General features: G+C 41.4%; 1 protein-coding gene across 1 annotated transcript in view; it reads left to right on the forward strand.

The window, feature by feature from the left end:
- Positions 1-18098, forward strand: part of scn1lab (sodium channel, voltage-gated, type I like, alpha b) — a 65885-nt gene that overhangs the window by 15605 nt on the left and 32182 nt on the right. The window contains exons 7-17 of the mRNA XM_052141693.1: positions 1519-1770; positions 2155-2218; positions 2456-2597; positions 3924-4130; positions 4834-5109; positions 7997-8335; positions 8462-8591; positions 12577-12815; positions 13271-13444; positions 13622-13978; positions 16322-16810. Coding sequence (XP_051997653.1) covers positions 1519-1770; positions 2155-2218; positions 2456-2597; positions 3924-4130; positions 4834-5109; positions 7997-8335; positions 8462-8591; positions 12577-12815; positions 13271-13444; positions 13622-13978; positions 16322-16810 — 2669 coding nt within the window. The remainder of the gene's footprint in view (positions 1-1518; positions 1771-2154; positions 2219-2455; positions 2598-3923; positions 4131-4833; positions 5110-7996; positions 8336-8461; positions 8592-12576; positions 12816-13270; positions 13445-13621; positions 13979-16321; positions 16811-18098) is intronic.

Consider the following 18098-nt stretch of genomic DNA (forward strand, 5'->3'; position numbering starts at 1 on the left):
TGGTTCATGGTAATTACACAGTAAAAGGTAAGAAAACCACCAAATGACTTCAAGGAATAGTTCATCCAACAAGAAAAACATCTCATAATTTACTCACCCTCATGCCATCCCAGATGAGTAAGACTTTCTTTCTTGTTTTCAAATATTATTTGAAGAATATCAGCACTGTAGTTCCAAAAAAATACAAGTTAATGGTGACCAGAACTTTGAAGCTCAATAAAGCACATAAAGGGAGCATAAAAGTAACCCATACGACTCCAGTGGTTAAATCTATGTCTTCTGAAGACATATGGTAGGTGTGGGTGCGAAACAGATCAATATTTAAGTAGATTATTTCTATCTCCACTTTCACTTCCACGTTCTTCTTTGTTTTATTTTTTTTCTTCGATTTGCATTCTTTGTGCTTGTGTCACCTACTGGTCGGGGCTGGTCAAAGGTGGAGATTTATAGTAATAAAGGACTTATATATTTATCTGTTTCTCACCCACATCTATCATACAGCTTCTGAAGACATAGATTAAACCACTGGAATCGTAATGATTACTTTTAAGCTGCATTTATGTGCTTTATGGTGCTTTAAAGTTCTGGTAGCCATTCACTTGCAATGTATGGACCAAGAGAGCTGCGATATTCCTCTAAAATCTTAAATTGTGTTCTGCAGAAGAAAGAAAATCAGACACATCTGGGATGGGGGTGAATAAATGATGAGAGAATCTTCATTTTGGGTGAACTATCCCTTTCAGAAGACTTGCAATACAAAGTATTGACTACTTCTATGGTGCTATCATGGTGTTTTGGTTCTAGTTGGAGCTTGGGTCACTATGAATTGTCCTAGTATGGAAAACACCTGTGTGAAGATTCTGAAAAATGTTGGTAACACTTTACGATAAGTTTCCATTTGTTAACTAATGCATTAATTCTCATGAACAAGCAATTAACAATATAGTTTTTTACAGTATTTATACATCTTTGTTAATGATAGTTAATAAAAATACAATTGTTCTTTGTTAGTTCATGTTAACTAATGTTGTTATCTAATGTTACTAAAAGGAACCTTATTGTAAAGTGTTAAAGTGTTCAATTTCTTAGAAAGATTTAACAGCATATATGTTAGGGAAGAAAATGAGGATGAGACACTTTGTCTCACACTTTGAGTGAACAACTGCTTTATTTTGACTCCCAAAAAAAATAAAAAATAAAGATATGCGAGACATAGAAACACTGACATTCAAATACATTCAAAGATTTTTAAGTGTGACTTAAGTGGTACTTATATGTGGTCTCAGGGGCCGTTCACACCGAACACTCTTTTGCACAGTTTTTCAATAGTTTTTCAGTGTAAACATGCGCTAGACAGACATCTTTGTCTCGTGCAGGAGCGCTGTGTTTTTTGGACGCCGTGACAAGTTAAAATAACTTTTTGTAGTGCAAAAATGCATTCGGTCTAAATGGCCCCTCACACTGTTTGAGTTGGCGTGTGTATCAGTGAGTTGGTGACTGACATTGTGTGTTCCTCAGGGCTGAAGACCATCGTTGGCGCTCTGATCCAGTCTGTGAAGAAGCTGTCAGATGTAATGATCCTGACAGTCTTCTGTCTGAGCGTGTTTGCTCTGATCGGGCTGCAGCTGTTCATGGGAAACCTTCGGCAGAAATGTGTGAAGATGCCAGAGGTCAATGTCACTGAAAACCAGACCTCCACGCTCAACTTCAGCATCGGATTAGAGCTGCACAACTCCACCTTTAACTGGACAGAGTACAGTAATGATGAGAGTAAGTGAAGTCTGTATGTGTCTGTGTGCATCTCCCTCTGTTTGTCTGAGTGTGTGTTACGGAGATGCTCGATGATACTACACATCCTTGTGGGTGTAAGGAATGATCCACTGGCCCAAAACATATATGTCATTCAGTGCTTTAAGCACTCTTATTACTGTGTATGTGTATGACCTCGCAGTCAGTATGGTTCAAAGACTAGCCTTAATTTAGACCAGCTAGAGGATTGAGAATACAATAGAATATGAGTGTTTGATTGTGTGTGTGTGTGTGTGTGTGTGTGTGTGTGTGTGTGTGTGTGTGTGTGTGTGTGTGTGTGTGTGTGTTCTGCCTATATTTTTATTATGTTCCTTGTTCCTTATCTTGTGCTTTTTCCCTACTTAGACAATTATTATTACCTCCCAGGCCGTCGAGATGCTTTGCTTTGTGGAAATTCTAGCGATGCAGGGTGAGTTGGTTCTTCAAAATTTTACATGCTAGTCAAATTTAAAGCAAAACTTAAACTGTTTTTGAGTCAGCTGGACTATTCCAGAACTATTTGCTTGACAATCAAACATTGGACCCTTTTTTAGTTGGTTAAGTGTATACTATATAAGAATGGCCTCCATTGGCATTATGAACTCAATTTCTTAATCACTGAATACTCTTTCACCAACTCATTATGTCAATATGGCTGGATTAACAGGCAGTGTCCAGAGGGCTTCACGTGTATAAAAGTGGGCCGTAATCCTGACTATGGCTACACAAGCTTCGACACGTTCAGCTGGGCATTCCTCTCACTCTTCAGACTCATGACACAAGACTTCTGGGAAAACCTCTACCAGCAGGTACAGCTCTAATATAATATATAGTAGATAATAATAATAGATAAAAATGAATATTAATGTTGATTTCATCACAGTGATTTGATTACTGTGAATGTCGAGGAGTGTAGAGAAGGGTTTGTTCCGGAGCCAGAGCCTGTCGATTGCACTGGTTCCTGTAGATCTGCATCGCTTGTGTCTGCATTGCATCACCGTATTAATAATATTGTAGTAGAGGTGTTTTTTGGCAGAAACCATAGTTTTAATGCAATTAAAGTCAGTGCCACAACTCTTAAGTCATCCTCTAGGCATTGGACCACACCCAAAATCCCTCTGTAAAGTCTGGACGTCACCCCTTTGTCAACCTTTAGGCAAAATACCTCATCCAACATCCAGTATTTCTTTAAAACCAGTGCCACACCCCTTTGTCCTCTTCTGAGGATTAGACAACACCCAAAATCCATCAGTAAAGTCAGTGCCACACCCTTTTGTCCACTCAAGGCATTAGAACACACCCAAAATCCTTCTAAAAAGCCAAGGCCACTCTTGTCATTCTATAGGCAATAGACCTCACCCAACATATTACTGTAAGGCCAAGGCCACACCCCTTAGACATCAACTAGCCATTGGACCACACCCCAAATCCCTCGAAACCAATGCCACACCCCTTTGTCCTCCTCTACACATTAGACCACACTCAGAATAATTATGTAAATTCAAGACCACACCCCGATGCCCTCCTCTAGATATTAGACCACACCCAAAATCATTATGTGAATTCAAGGCCACACCACTTTGTCATCCTCTAGACATTAGGCCACACCCAGAATCATTATGTAAATTCAAGGCCACACCCTTTGTCCTCCTCTAGGCATTAGACCACACCCAGAATCCTTATGTAAAGTCAAGTGCACACCCCTTTTTTCCTCCTCTAGGAATTAGAACACACCCAAAATCCAACTGTAAAATCAAGGCCCACCCCTTTTGTCATCCTCTAGACATTAGACCACACCCAGAATCCCTCTGTAAAATCAAGGCCCACCCCTTTTGTCATCCTCTAGGCATTAGACCACACCCAGAATAAGCCGAGGGCACACCCCTTTTTTCCTCCTCTAGCCATTATATTACAGACCAGCATCCTTCTCTTAAACCTAGGCCAACTCTTAGTATGCTTTTGTAGGTATTAGGCCACACCCCAGCATCATAAAAGTCTTTTACCCTCCTTATGACATTAGACCAACATCCCTCCAACATCAACTATCAGTAACATTTTACTTGCTTTTTCATTCTCTCTCTTTCAAAAAATAACGTACGTGTACGTGTGTTATTGCATGTCTCTCCCACTCGCAGACACTACGTGCAGCTGGAAAGCCGTATATGATCTTCTTTGTACTGGTGATCTTCCTGGGCTCCTTTTATCTTGTGAATCTCATTCTGGCTGTGGTGGCCATGGCATATGATGAGCAGAACCAGGCCACCATAGAAGAAGCCCAGCAGAAAGAAGAAGAGTTTCAAGCCATGCTGGAACAGCTAAAGAGGCAACAGGAAGAGGCACAGGTATAGCAGAGACATATGCATATAATGTATACAGTATGCACACACCTACACACTTACACAGCATGTATATTAGAATGCACAAATGAGGACATGTACAGTATCAAGCCTTACATTAACAGAAAACATGCACTGACACACTGACACTTTTACAGTTATTTAAAATTTGCATTGATTATTTCCAAGTTTGTTTGTTTTTCTCATTATTTTTGTTTTGATCATTATTTTATATATGTTTCGTGATCTTTCATCTCATCCTCTGCCTTCCTCATCTCTGAAGTTTCACGGCACTGCTGCAGCTATCGCTGCCATGTCACCATGGAAACCAACAGATAATGAGAGAGAGAGTGAGGGAGTGTCCTTTCTCCTATTAAACATGAAAAAGAGAGAAACTAGAGGAAGATAGAAAGAGATAAACAGAAAGAGAGAGAGGGTAGAAAGAGATAGAGGCAGACTAACTCCAAAATCGTGACAATTTGTTGTAAGTTCTGTATTGTGGCAGTTGCATGATAGATAGACAGACAGACAGACAGACAGACAGACAGACAGGTCAACAATGCGAATATTACCTGTTATTTCGTTTTTTCACATAAATGAATCTTCCCTTCTTATGATTTTTCTATCTCTGCTTTCGGTATGTGAGCTGAAACTAAGTCTACCCCTGGTTGCCCCTGACAACGGTGCCTGTGCTGTGATTGGTTGGCAGGTTGCAGCTGCAGCAGCAACAGAGAGTGGGGAGTACAGCGCGAGGGGGGGCTTGTCAGAGGAGAGCTCCTCGGGGGGGTCCAGACTCAGCTCCAAGAGTGCGAAAGAGAGACGGAACCGGCGGAAGAAACAAAAACAAAGGGAGGAAGAAGAGAAAGCCGATCAGGAGAAGTTCCATAAGTCAGCGTCAGAGGACAGTATCAGACGGTCTGGATTCCGATTCTCCATTGATGCCAACCGACTCTCGTATGAGAAGAAGTGCTCCACTCCAAATCAGGTGATTTCCTGCTTTGTGTGGCATAAAGGTTTTGGGAAATGTAGTTTAGTAAACATTTGCTGAACTTTTCAAATACAATATATATTATATAATAAAATATAATTATTCAGAATCCATTCCAATTTTAAAAATCCTTGAACTGAATTATTTCGATGACTTTCGATTGCATTATTGGTTCTCGAGTGTGCATTCTTCCGCATATGCAGATGGAACGCTAACCCTGCGTCCGAAACCATGTACTGACCCCGGCATAACACCCCCCCCCCCTTCCCTGGGGAGGAGCGTGGCTTCTGCACCATCTGCCTGCAGGTCATCCCCGTCTACCTGGATGAGGGAGTGACAAGAGAAGGGAAACTAAAAAAAGTGTGGCACATACATGCCTTAACGGCAATCGTGCCAAATTAACAAAACGTTTTAAAAGAGAGGGAAAGGCCAACACAGAGTGGCAGTGGAAGAGAGAGAGGAGAGAGAGAGAAAAAAAACACTTACTTGCCGGTTCTCCGATACGCCGTAGCTTCCAGTCTTCCAGCCAGTGGCGGATGGAATGCCCCACCGTATTCTCGGGTAACAGAAGTGGTCTCCCCCACCTCTGGCAGCGGTTCTCCTCCTCCAGACGGTTGGCAAGGAGCCCCTCCATGCTCGTGGTTGGCAGTCTCATACCCCGCAGCGTTTCAGCGGCTGGTAGGGGTCTCTTCTGCCCCTGGCAGTGGCCCTGACCCTCCAGGAAGTCGGTTAGGAGCCCCTTCTCCTTTCATGGTCGCCGGCCATTCGTCCGCTCTCAGGCGGCCGGGATCTTCCGTCCTCCGGCAGATGGCCGCAGCTGCTCCATTGGGGTGGAGTGTAGTGGCGAGGATGCTACTATGGCGCATCCCTCCTCCTTCCTGGATTTCGCCACCTGTGTAAAGGGATTAATGGAAAGGAGGAGGCGAGAACCGGCTTGACAATATAAATAATAGTTTAATATACAGTTGAAACAAAAAGACAAACACACAATGGTGTCAAATCAGCTGTCGACCTTTATACCTCTCTGAGGCTTGATTAGCCTGATTAGGGGCCGGGTGTGCGGATTCACGACCCGGCCCCGCCCTCCACCCTGCCACATTCCTCCCTCGTTCTCTCAGGCCAGGGAGACCCTGGCATGATGTACACCCCCCCCCCCTTTCCCTGGGGAGGAGCGTGGCTTCTGCACCATGTGCCTGCAGGTCATCTCCGTCTACCTGGATGAGGGAGGGGACAACAGGAGGGAAACCAAAAAAAGTGTGGCACCTACATGCCTTAACGGTGATCGTGCCAAATTAACAAAACTTTTTAAAAGAGAGGGAAAGGCCAACACAGAGTGGCAGTGGAAGAGAGAGAGGAGAGAGAGAGAGAAAAAAAAAACACTTACTTGCCAGTTCTCCGATACGCCGTAGCTTGGTCCTTGGCCACTCCTCCAACCTCCAATGGACGACAGCCGCACCTCCCCGGACGGATCGGAGGCAGTCTTCTGGCCTGTGGTGGATGGAATGCCCTGCCATATTCTTGGGAAACAGAAGGGGTCTACCCCACCCCTGGCAGTGGTTCTCCTGCTCCAGGCGGTTGGCAAGGAGCCCCTACTTGCTCGTGGTTGGTGGTCTCATACCCTGCAGCATTTCAGCAGCTGGTAGGGGTCTCCTCCATTCTCAGATGGCCGGGTTCCTCCGTCCTCCGGCAGATGGCCGCAGCTGCTCCGTTGGGGTGGATGGTAGTGGCGAGGACGCTACTACGGTGCATCCCTCCTCCTTCCTGGATTTTGCCACCAATGTAAAGGGATTCATGGAAAGGAGGAGGCGAGAACCGGCTTGACAATATAAATAATATTTAATATACAACTGAAACAAAAAGACAAACACACAATGTTGTCGAACAGCTGTCCGCAATCTCTCTCCCTCTCTGTTGCACTGCAGCTTCCAGTCGGCCTTTATCCCTCTCTGAGGCTTGATTAGCCTGATTAGGGGCGGGTGTGCGCGATCCGGCCCCGGCCCCGCACTCTGCCCTGCCACAACAAGCAAAAAATTTAAAAATACTAAAAAGGTATATCCACATATGTGGACTAAGTTGTGCCATTTTAAACAATACCAAGCTATAGAAGTTATTTTTTTTCCATCAAATTGTTTATGATGTTATTTTTGAGACGTTATTGTAATTACGTGTAAAAACATTACAGCTGATTTTCTATAAAGCTGAATAAATCATTCTTATTCAAAGTAATGGCCAGCATCATTCAGTCATTGTCAACCATGTTAAAATACAATTTTGCATTATAAAATTCTGAATCCATGTACTGATTATGATTGTCTCATGCCTTCCAAATCTGAACTTTTGGTCAGATTTTAGGAGTGAATGCACTTGGCTGCATAGAAAGCTATAGGATGCTCCCTTGGTCAGGTCATTGCTCTTTAGTGAATGACTTTACCTAAAGTGTGCTGTCTGTTTGCACTGGTTTCAGAACAGTTCAAAACGCACACTATTTTCATCCTAAATCCATATAAAGCCTCCGAAAGCAACATTTTCAGCTTTTGGAATAATTAATTGATTCTCAATGTGAAAACGCACTGTAAATATATAGTAATGCATTTACTTATGTTAATGAATAGATCTGTATTGTACAGTGATAACAAAATAAAATATATCCAAATTTATATTGAAATGAAGCGGAATGACCCTTCATTCATGTCGAACATGTTTTTTTTTTTTTACTTTTTAGGGAATAAGGTCCATATTTAGACATCATATTTATTAGTGCTTTTGTGTCACGTGACCCATTCTCCCAGAAGTTTAACCCTTAAATGACAGTGTAGCACAAGGTTAAAAATAAATGTACATGTTTACGGTACCTAACGTTGTCTCTTATATTTTTATCTTTCAGTCTCTGCTCAGTATCCGCGGTTCTCTTTTCTCCCCAAGGAGAAACAGCCGTGCAAGCCTGTTCAGTTTTCGCGGTAGAGCGCGGGACTTTGGCTCGGAGAATGATTTTGCAGATGATGAGCACAGCACATTTGAGGATAGCGACAGTCGCCGCGGATCACTCTTCGTACCTCGAGGCATTGAGAGACGAAGTTCCACTGTCAGTCACTGTAGCCTTGCCCCGCGGATTATGCTTCCAGCCAATGGGAAGATGCACTGCACGGTCGATTGCAATGGTGTGGTCTCTCTGGTGGGTGGGACTTCGGTGCCGACATCACCAATCGGCCGTTTGTTACCTGAGGTAGAGCAAATTAATTTAAACACACATGTAATATACCTATTTACATTTCAGACACAAGGAAATTTACTAGACCTTGTATTTTAATAATACTACACTCATGTGTATTGATTGTTTGTCTGTTTCTAGGGCACAACCACCGAGTCTGAAGTGCGGAAGAAGCGTTCTGGATCACACCAGCCATCTGATTATCTGGACGAGACAGTGGCCAGAAAAAGAGCTCTGAGTGTGGCCAGCATTCTGACAAATACTATGGAAGGTCTGAAGGACAAACACATCCTGACCGCACACATGCACACACCTGTTTACTCAGCTATATAAATGGGTACATCCCATTGACTTCTATTGTAAAGTTAATAATTATTACTATTGACAAACCCTAACACTTGCCATTTAAAGACATTCCTTTCCAAACGGAAGTTTGGTAAGATTTAGCTAACTTTTAGGGAGGCATGTTAAGTCAAAACACACACACACACACACACACACACACACACACACACACAAAGATCCTTATATGCCTACTGCACAAATTCACATACAGACTACACACACACCCTGACTCACATGCTGACAGGACACTGCCACATTCACACTTATACACATACACACATGTGCACGCACACACTCTGACACTCATGTTCTGACATTTAAACACTGACTTTTAAGTCACGTAGCTGCTCACACTGCTGACACACTAATACAATTATTTCTGAACTCCTCCTAGCATGTGCGCAAGCCTCTTCACTCAGTAAGTCTTAAAGGAATAGTTCTCCCAAAAATTTTAATTCTCTCCTCATTTACTCACCCTTATCCCATCCCAGACTTGTATGATTTTCTTTCATCAACTGAACTCAAATGAAGATTTTTTTTGAAGAATTTCTCTGCTCTTTTGGTCAATGTAAGTGAATGGTGCCAAAAATTTAGTATATAATAGGTGTGGGTGAGAAAAAGGTCACTTTCACATTCTTCTTGTGTTTTTGGTGATTCACATTCTTCATGCACACCACCCCCTGTTGGGCAAGGAGAAGAATTTCAAGCAAAAAATAATTTAAATATTGATTTGTTTCTCACACACACCTATTATTTCACTTCTACTGGGAAGACACGCAGACTTGAGTGAAGTTTAAGATGCCATTTATTTGATAAATGTAAAACAGGAACTAATGTCTCTCTCTTTGGCGTAGGCCCCGTCCGGCGGTCCGAGGGAGTTGTACCCGGAACCGTCATGTCCTGCCGGAGATAGGAGGTAGGGGCGTGGAGCCTAACTCCATGCGGGACAGGGCTCAACTGGTGGTGGTGGGGTGGTGGAGGTTGCCTGTATTAGCACACTGAAACAGCAGTGTGATAGATTGTGAGCAGACTTATAAAGCAACGGCTTACATGTGATTGGCTAGGGATTACCCAGCTAATGATTTGATGATGTACAGCTGCTAGTCTTCCCGCTAGAACTACGCTGCGCTTCCATTTCTGAAATATGGTGCTTTTATGTGCTTTTTGGAGCATCAAAATGTTGGCACCTCTTCACATGCATTGTATGGACTTACTGAGCTGAAATATTCTTCTAAAAAGCATAATTTGTGTTATGCAAAAGAAAGAAAGTCATACACATCTGGGATGGCATAAGGGTGAGTAAATGATGAGAGAATTTTCATTTTTGGGTGAACTATTCATTTAACGTCTCATCACACACACGCGCACACACACACACACGCCCGCGCACGCACACACACACACACACACACACACACACACACACACATGTTGTGTTTCCATGTTTTATGGGGACTTTCCATAGACATAACCAGTATGTCTTTCCATAGACATAATGGTTTTTATACTGTACAAACTTTATATTCTATCCCCTAAACCTAACCCTACCCCTAAACCTAACCCTCACAGAAAACTTTCTGCATTTTTAAATTTTCAAAAAACATAATTTAGTATGATTTATAAGCTGTTTTCCTCATGGGGACCGACAAAATGTCCCCACAAGGTCAAAAATTTCAGGTTTTACTATCCTTATGGGGACATTTGGTCCCCACAAAGTGATAAATACAAGCTCACACATCACACACACACACACACACACACACACACACACACACACACACACACACACACACACACACACAATAAACCTCATATTCTCATCACATACATCTTTATCAGCCAAGGCTGATAAATCAGCCAATATTCAGAATGTTTTAATTATCAGTATCGGCCTATACATTTTCCTGTTTGGCCGTTTTGTTTCTTGAGGGTGCTGAGAATCGCCTGCTTGCATGTGAAGCGACTGAGACATGTAAATGTCCAGTCACAGTTTGTTTTGTTGTTATGTGCCATCGTGTTACTACAATAATAGAGCGGTGTTCAACACGGTCTCATTTAAACGGTCCGCATATCAAAGCCGCGGCAGGTGTGTTTGAGCTCATAATGTTAACGTACTCGCCTGTTTCATTCTCCTTATCTCTCCCCAACAGTTCCCTGCCAATTCTAACTGACTTGTCTAATGATAAAAAGGCAAATATCAATAAAACTAATGTCATATACCATCTGCAAATATGCGCATATCTCGTTTAAGCAGATGTAATAAACAAACCTCACAAAACTTGAGCAGATCCAGAATTCTGTGGAGCACTCTTTTATTTAACTCTAAAGCACATATTCTATCAGCCACTCCTCAGCAGTTACCTGTTACTTTTAATTTCTTTAATAATGATAAAAGGCAAATAGTAATAAAACGTAATATTATATACCCTCAGATATCTCATTTAAAAACATGTAATTCACGAACCTCACAAAATCCATAATATTCTTCCTGTCGAGCGCTCATCTAATGTCTTCCTCTGAAGCATGTTTTCTATCAGCCAGAATCAAAACTTCAGGATCAGGATCAAAAATTCCCCTGATTCACAAATCATGATGGTCACTCCATGACAATCCAAGCAGGTAATCCAGGCCATTTAAACTGTCAGGAGATTGCTGCTCATATTGGATCCGCATGAGGACGTGTAAAAGTAAAAGAGCTTCATGTGTGCTATAAGTAAATGTCTTATTAACTATGCAATTAGTTTGAATCTGTATTTTTTGATAAAATGCAATCGCTAACATGGACATGCCATCCATGGTTGCTGGACTACTGTGTGTACTGTTATTTCCTTCTTCCTAATATATTAACAATTACTTCATGTGCAAATAAATTACATAAATTTGATGACTAGATAGAAATCAGAAGAAACTGCTATCTACAGTTTAAAGTATTACTTTTTTAGATAATTTTTTACAAAGTTAAAGTTTAGTGTGAAATTGAGTTAATATACTGCCAAATAAGAGCAAGCAATTTTATGTTTGTTATCTACTATATTAAATTGTGTGATATTTTGGCATTATATCACCCTATCGACCACCCTGCTCTCTGGATAGCGCCATCTGCCATTAAAAAACCCATATCGGTCGATCTTTATTTACACATAACAGTGGGCACATATCAGTTCCACTGTCATATCCCCCATATTTGCGTAGATCAGTCACTGAAAATGAGCCATTCATTACTCACCGACTGTGTTGAACATAGGACTACACTGAGGTTGGTTTATATTTCATTGCCCATAAAACATAAATTGTGTGAATGTCATGATCCATCGCTGTTTCAATTATACAACCCATTCAAAATCAATGGTGCCATTTTTTCATACATCAACAGATAATAGAATCTTTATTGATTGCCACATGACCTGGGTCAACAGAATTTGTTTCTGGCATCGTCATAGAGTGGCGCCATGTTAGGTTACTCGGACAGCCCTCTTGGAGAAATGTAGGGCTGTCCTCAAGGTTACAATGGAGCTCAAAGGGATTGAAATTCACAAGCCCAGTTTTCAGAGAATGTTTGAAACCAGTTCCTATCAAGTGCACACAGGTTACTCTCCTAGCAGAGTAAACACATGTGTAGTTCATCAGATTAATTATGCACATATCCCACTAACTCTTGACAACCAGACAGTGTCCAAATAAGTTTTGTCTTCATTTTGAATAGTATATCTATTGTTTTATCATTTGAAATCTAACAAACTTTTGTATAGTGTTTTTTCACTTGCTTTCTTATCTAAGCCAAGAACATTTATACATTTTTAAGTGCAACTTACAGTAAGTGTCCAAATACATTTTGGGGCCACTGTAGGTCCTACGTTTCATAAGGACAATGAACACTTGTAACTTTTGGAGCTGTATTGATCTGTCCACAGAACTTGAGGAATCACGGCAGAAGTGTCCTCCTTGCTGGTACAAGTTTGCCAACGGTTTCCTGATCTGGGACTGCTGTCCAGCCTGGTTGAAGGTGAAGGAGATTGTGAACATGGTGGTGATGGATCCATTTGTAGATCTGGCCATAACCATCTGCATTGTCCTCAACACGCTCTTCATGGCTATGGAACACTATCCAATGACTAAGGAGTTCAGCCATGTGCTGTCAGTGGGCAATCTGGTAAATTCTGAAAGATTATTTTCAGGACTATAAAGCAAATTTTTCACCCACATTCTCATTATCGTAATGCATTCACACATTTTACTTTTGAGAAGTATTATTCTCAATGGCAATCCTCATTAGATTATCAATACTAAACTAAAACAATAATGTACCACAATTCTTTAAATGCTTATTTAATTATTTTTCTTATTTAATCAGCATAAATAAAAGACAATGCAACAAATAATATGATATACATTCTTTGCATTAAATAACATAGCAATTTCAATTTGCAATTTAAATTCTTTAAAGTAATACGCCTAAACATTACATTTTTCACATTACTCTTATGAGAATTGGAGGGAGAGGGTGCTTAATTGTCATGAAATATGAAATATGACAATATGACAACAAAGCGCAATATTATTTTGAACTACTGAGTGAGAGTAAACTCTTGGGAAAACTCTGTACAGGTTTTCACAGGAATCTTCACAGCAGAGATGTGTCTGAAGGTTATTGCTCTGGACCCATATTACTACTTTCAAGAAGGCTGGAATATCTTTGATGGCATCATTGTGAGCCTGAGCCTGATGGAGCTGGGACTGGCCAATGTGGAGGGACTTTCAGTGTTGCGCTCTTTTAGATTGGTGAGCAATGCTCTCCTCCCATTACCATTCTGTTTCTACATTCAGGGTTCCCAGAGTCATGGAAAGTCTGAAAATGTCAAGGAATTATGAAATGGTGTTTTCCATGTGTTGAAAAGATAATTCAATTCCTTATCCTCCTTATCTTCTCTCACTCTCTTTTCCTCTCTCTGGACTTAGTTGAGAGTGTTTAAGCTGGCAAAGTCTTGGCCTACTCTGAACATGCTGATCAAGATCATAGGTAACTCAGTTGGTGCTTTGGGGAATCTAACCCTTGTCCTGGCCATCATCGTCTTCATCTTCGCTGTGGTGGGAATGCAGCTGTTTGGAAAGAGCTATCGTGAATGCGTCTGCAAGATCTCAGAGGACTGCGTGTTGCCGCGTTGGCACATGGACGATTTCTTCCACTCCTTCCTGATCGTGTTCCGGGTGCTTTGCGGTGAATGGATCGAGACAATGTGGGACTGCATGGAAGTGGCAGAACAATCAATGTGTCTCATCGTCTTCATGATGGTCATGGTCATTGGGAATCTGGTGGTAAGATCAGTCATGTAGCCAAGATAGACAAAAGAGGGTTTCTCGCTATCTTCCCTCTACCCTTGTGTGTCCCTCATTGGTGACTGTAATTTGCCAAGTAGAACTTGTTCATCGATCAACTTGAGCCATCAGTCAGATTTTAGGTTTGGGGTTAGGACTAGGGGGATTGGGTTGTTTGTTTGATGAAAATGTTTTTCAAAGACCAACCAAAGATGATGCTGGCAGTGTCTGAAATTGACTTTTCCATGAAGGGCAATTATTGTCCCCAAATTGGCTTTTCAGGGGTATTGTTTACATTTATGAGGGCCTTTTTCTTTAAGCATACAATTATGCTGTAATTCTTTTATTCAGATATTTCAGTTTAATACATTGATTAACATAAATTATCACTAATATGAAACAAATTACATACAATGAAAGTAAATGGGTCCAATACACAAAACACACACTTTTTAAAAGTACAGCCACAATACTTCAGCATAATACCATATAACATGACTCTAAAATCGGTCTACAATCAATAAAATCATTTACTAACCTTATCTGTGTAAAGTTATCCAGTATTTCAACTTTATTTCCAAGTATTTCATTATCATGACGACGTAACACCGGAAAAACAATGGGCCTAAATCCCGGAAACTTCATGTTAAGTAGATAAAAAATAGATTTGACATGACTTTGAGTTTTCAATTTCATCATTGTCTTCTGCTTTTGAACAAGTGGTCGTGATATCCCATTTAGGATCAGACACACGATGAGGGGATGCGATCGGCGCCATTTAAACAGAACAGCCTCCACAAATACACCTGGAACAGCAGCCAGCCAACAAACATGCATGAGGTGCCCACACAGACAAGTGGGCACCTTGAACTCCACCAGCCATTTCATCACCCACATCACCAAACACCCACAACACCTCAAAAAAATTGGGGGGGTTTCATGACCCTTTAAAGTAATATTTAACCCAAAATAAAGGGGGGGGGAGGGGTGTTCTCCCCTATTTCTCCCAATTTTGCTCTAAATCCTCGTGGTTGCCTACTGACTCCCCTCAATCACGTGGCTCATTGAGCGTGTTACCACAGAGACATAGTGTGTGTGGAGATCCACGCCATCTATGCACAACTCACCACGTGCACAACCAAGAGCGAACCACATTATAGCGATCACAAGGTGGATACCTAGTGTGACTCTACCCTCCCTAGCAACCGGGCCAATTTAGTTGCTTAGGAGTCCTCGCGACTCCAGGGGTGGTAGCCTGCGTCTTTACCACTGGGCTACCTAGGCCCCAGTTTATGGAGCTTGACAGCCCGGAGTCACTATTCACTTTAATTATATTGCAAAAAGATGCATGGAAGATTTAAAAAAAGTTTCTATTTGATTACCACAGAAATAAGGAAGTCACTCGGGTCTGGAACAACATGAGTCGTGAGCAAATAATGACAAAAGTTTAATTTTGTGGGTGAACTATTCCTTATAAACAAATTATACGTTTAAAGAAATAAACAGTAATTTTGACAAATGTGTTTAAAATGTTAAACGGGTCATGATCAAATTTTCCTTGATCTTTTGACATATAAGAAAGAGGTCATTGTACTATAAAAACATACTGTAAGTTTCAGAATTGAAAACTTCCTCCTCACTGCAAAAAGAGCTGCCAAAATGCCTCGTTCTCTACTTCCTCCACATTATGATGTCACACTGTGGTAGACATTTGCATCTGACCGCCTCCACAACAACACATCAAAGCCTACTTTACCTTATCACTTCCGTAGCCCCGCCCAGAAATGGTGAGCAGTGAGATGGCAAGGAAAGAGAGCATGTAAGTCAAGAGCAGAGAGCCAATCATAACAATGGGCGTTTACTGTCAAGTCTTAAAGGAAAAGTAGCACCAACACCGCTGATCACACCGATGGATAGACTTATAGACTCTTTAATGGGCTGTACTGTAATTTAAAGTGTTTTAGGATCATTCCGTGGAGAAAAAATATATATCTTTCCAAGAACACTCAGTAGACAACAAAATCCAGGCAATATGAGTTGTGAAAAATCAGATGGAATCTTGGAGCTTTACACAGCTTATTTCCATGCATGCCATTGAAGAGACTGTACACCTATTGTGAATGAGGTCTACACATCGAAATACAGTACATCAGTAAAACATACATAAATATTTACTTAAAGCACATTGAAATTACTCTGATGAATCAAAACAGAATCAACCCCCACCCTGATGTAACCAATATGACCACACATCATGATCATTTCAGATATAATTCATTCATCAGCGCTTGACCTTTCTGATTCTGAGTTTGTGTATGTTGTTTTCCTTCTGTTGTGTGGCAGGTGTTGAACCTGTTCCTTGCCTTACTGCTGAGCTCTTTCAGTGCTGACAATCTGGCCGCCACAGATGACGACAGTGAAATGAACAACCTACAGATCGCAGTGGGTAGAATCCAGAAAGGTATCGCGCTGGTGAAGTCCACTTTGCGCCAATTCCTGCAAAGCATCTGCCTGGCTGGCTCCAAACCGTGCTCTCTAAATGAGGGAAAACCCCTAGATGACCTCCACAGAGACGACAAGAACTGCTTGTCTAATCATGCTCCAGTGGCCGTTGATCTCACTAAAGACTATCTGAAGGAGGGCTGCATCTCTCCTGGTAACGGGGTCGAAGGTCACGTTAAGTATGGAATTGAGGAGGGTGACTACATGTCGTTCATCCACAATCCCAGCCTCACGGTTACAGTACCGATTGCGGTGGGAGAGTCTGACTGTGAAAATCTGAACACGGAGGACTTCAGTAGTGACTCGTCTGACGTGGAGGGCAGTAAAGAGGTAAGCCAGCCCTCTACAACTTAATATATCACTTTTAATATGCATTAAATACATGTCTGAGTCTTTGTTTCAGTGTCGGCGAGAGCTGCTATTTAATATAATGTTTTAAATATATGAAAGCATTGTTTTATTTCATTGATGTAGGTGTGTTTGCAAATGATCAGGAGTCAATGTCTCTTTCCCTGTAAGGGGACAAACAGTTGTCTTGAGTCATACTGCCTTTGCATTATCTTCAGCTCAGAGCTCCAGCCCATTGTGCGTGTGTATCTGTGTTTGTTTTTGTTGTGTTATGGCTTTGGGCCAGTTTGACCTATGTTCATCAGCAGCTAGTTAAGACAAACCTCTGAGCATTGTAGCAGGTCGAGTTACTGTGTTTACTCATTATATCAGAAGATGTTTTCATAAACATACACTGTCTGGAACACACACAATCTCTCACACACTCTAATGTGTATTATTTACGACCAACTGAGCAAGCATGGCATCATGCATCCCAGATTATGAATGAGAGCATTGAGGAAATTGCTAAATTCAGCATCCTTGCCCAGGGTGAAATTGAGTATACTTATCTGTGTGTGTGTGTGTGTGTGTGTGTGTGTGTGTGTGTATGTGTGTCTGTATGTTCGTGTGTGTGTTTGTCTGTGTATGTCTGTGTGAGCGTGTATTTATCACTTTGTGGGGACCAAATGTCCCCATAAGGATAGTAAAACCCAAATTTTTTGACCATGTGGGTACATTTTATCGGTCCCCATGAGGAAAACAGCTTATAAATCATACTAAATTATGTTTTTTGAAAATGTCAAAATGCAGAAAGTTTTCTGTGAGGGTTAGGTTTAGGGGTAGGGTTAGGTTTAGGGGATAGAATATAAAGTTTGTACAGTATAAAAACCATTATGTCTATGGAAAGTCCCCATTAAACTTGGAAACCAAACATGTGTGTGTGTGTGTGTGTGTGTGTGTGTGTGTGTGTGTGTGTGTGTGTGTGTGTGTGTGTGTGTGTGTGTGTGTGTGTGTGTGTGTGTGTGTGTGTGAGCGTGTATTTATCACTTTGTGGGGACCAAATGTCCCCATAAGGATAGTAAAACCCGAAATTTTTGACCTTGTGGGGACATTTTGTCGGTCCCCATGAGGAAAACAGCTTATAAATCATACTAAATTATGTTTTTTGAAAATGTAAAAATGCAGAAAGTTTTCTGTGAGGGTTAGGTTTAGGGATAGGGTTCGGTTTAGGGGATAGAATATAAAGTTTGTACAGTATAAAAACCATTATGTCTATGGAAAGTCCCCA

This window comes from Xyrauchen texanus, chromosome 13 (assembly GCF_025860055.1).
Source record: "Xyrauchen texanus isolate HMW12.3.18 chromosome 13, RBS_HiC_50CHRs, whole genome shotgun sequence".
NCBI lineage: Eukaryota > Metazoa > Chordata > Actinopteri > Cypriniformes > Catostomidae > Xyrauchen > Xyrauchen texanus.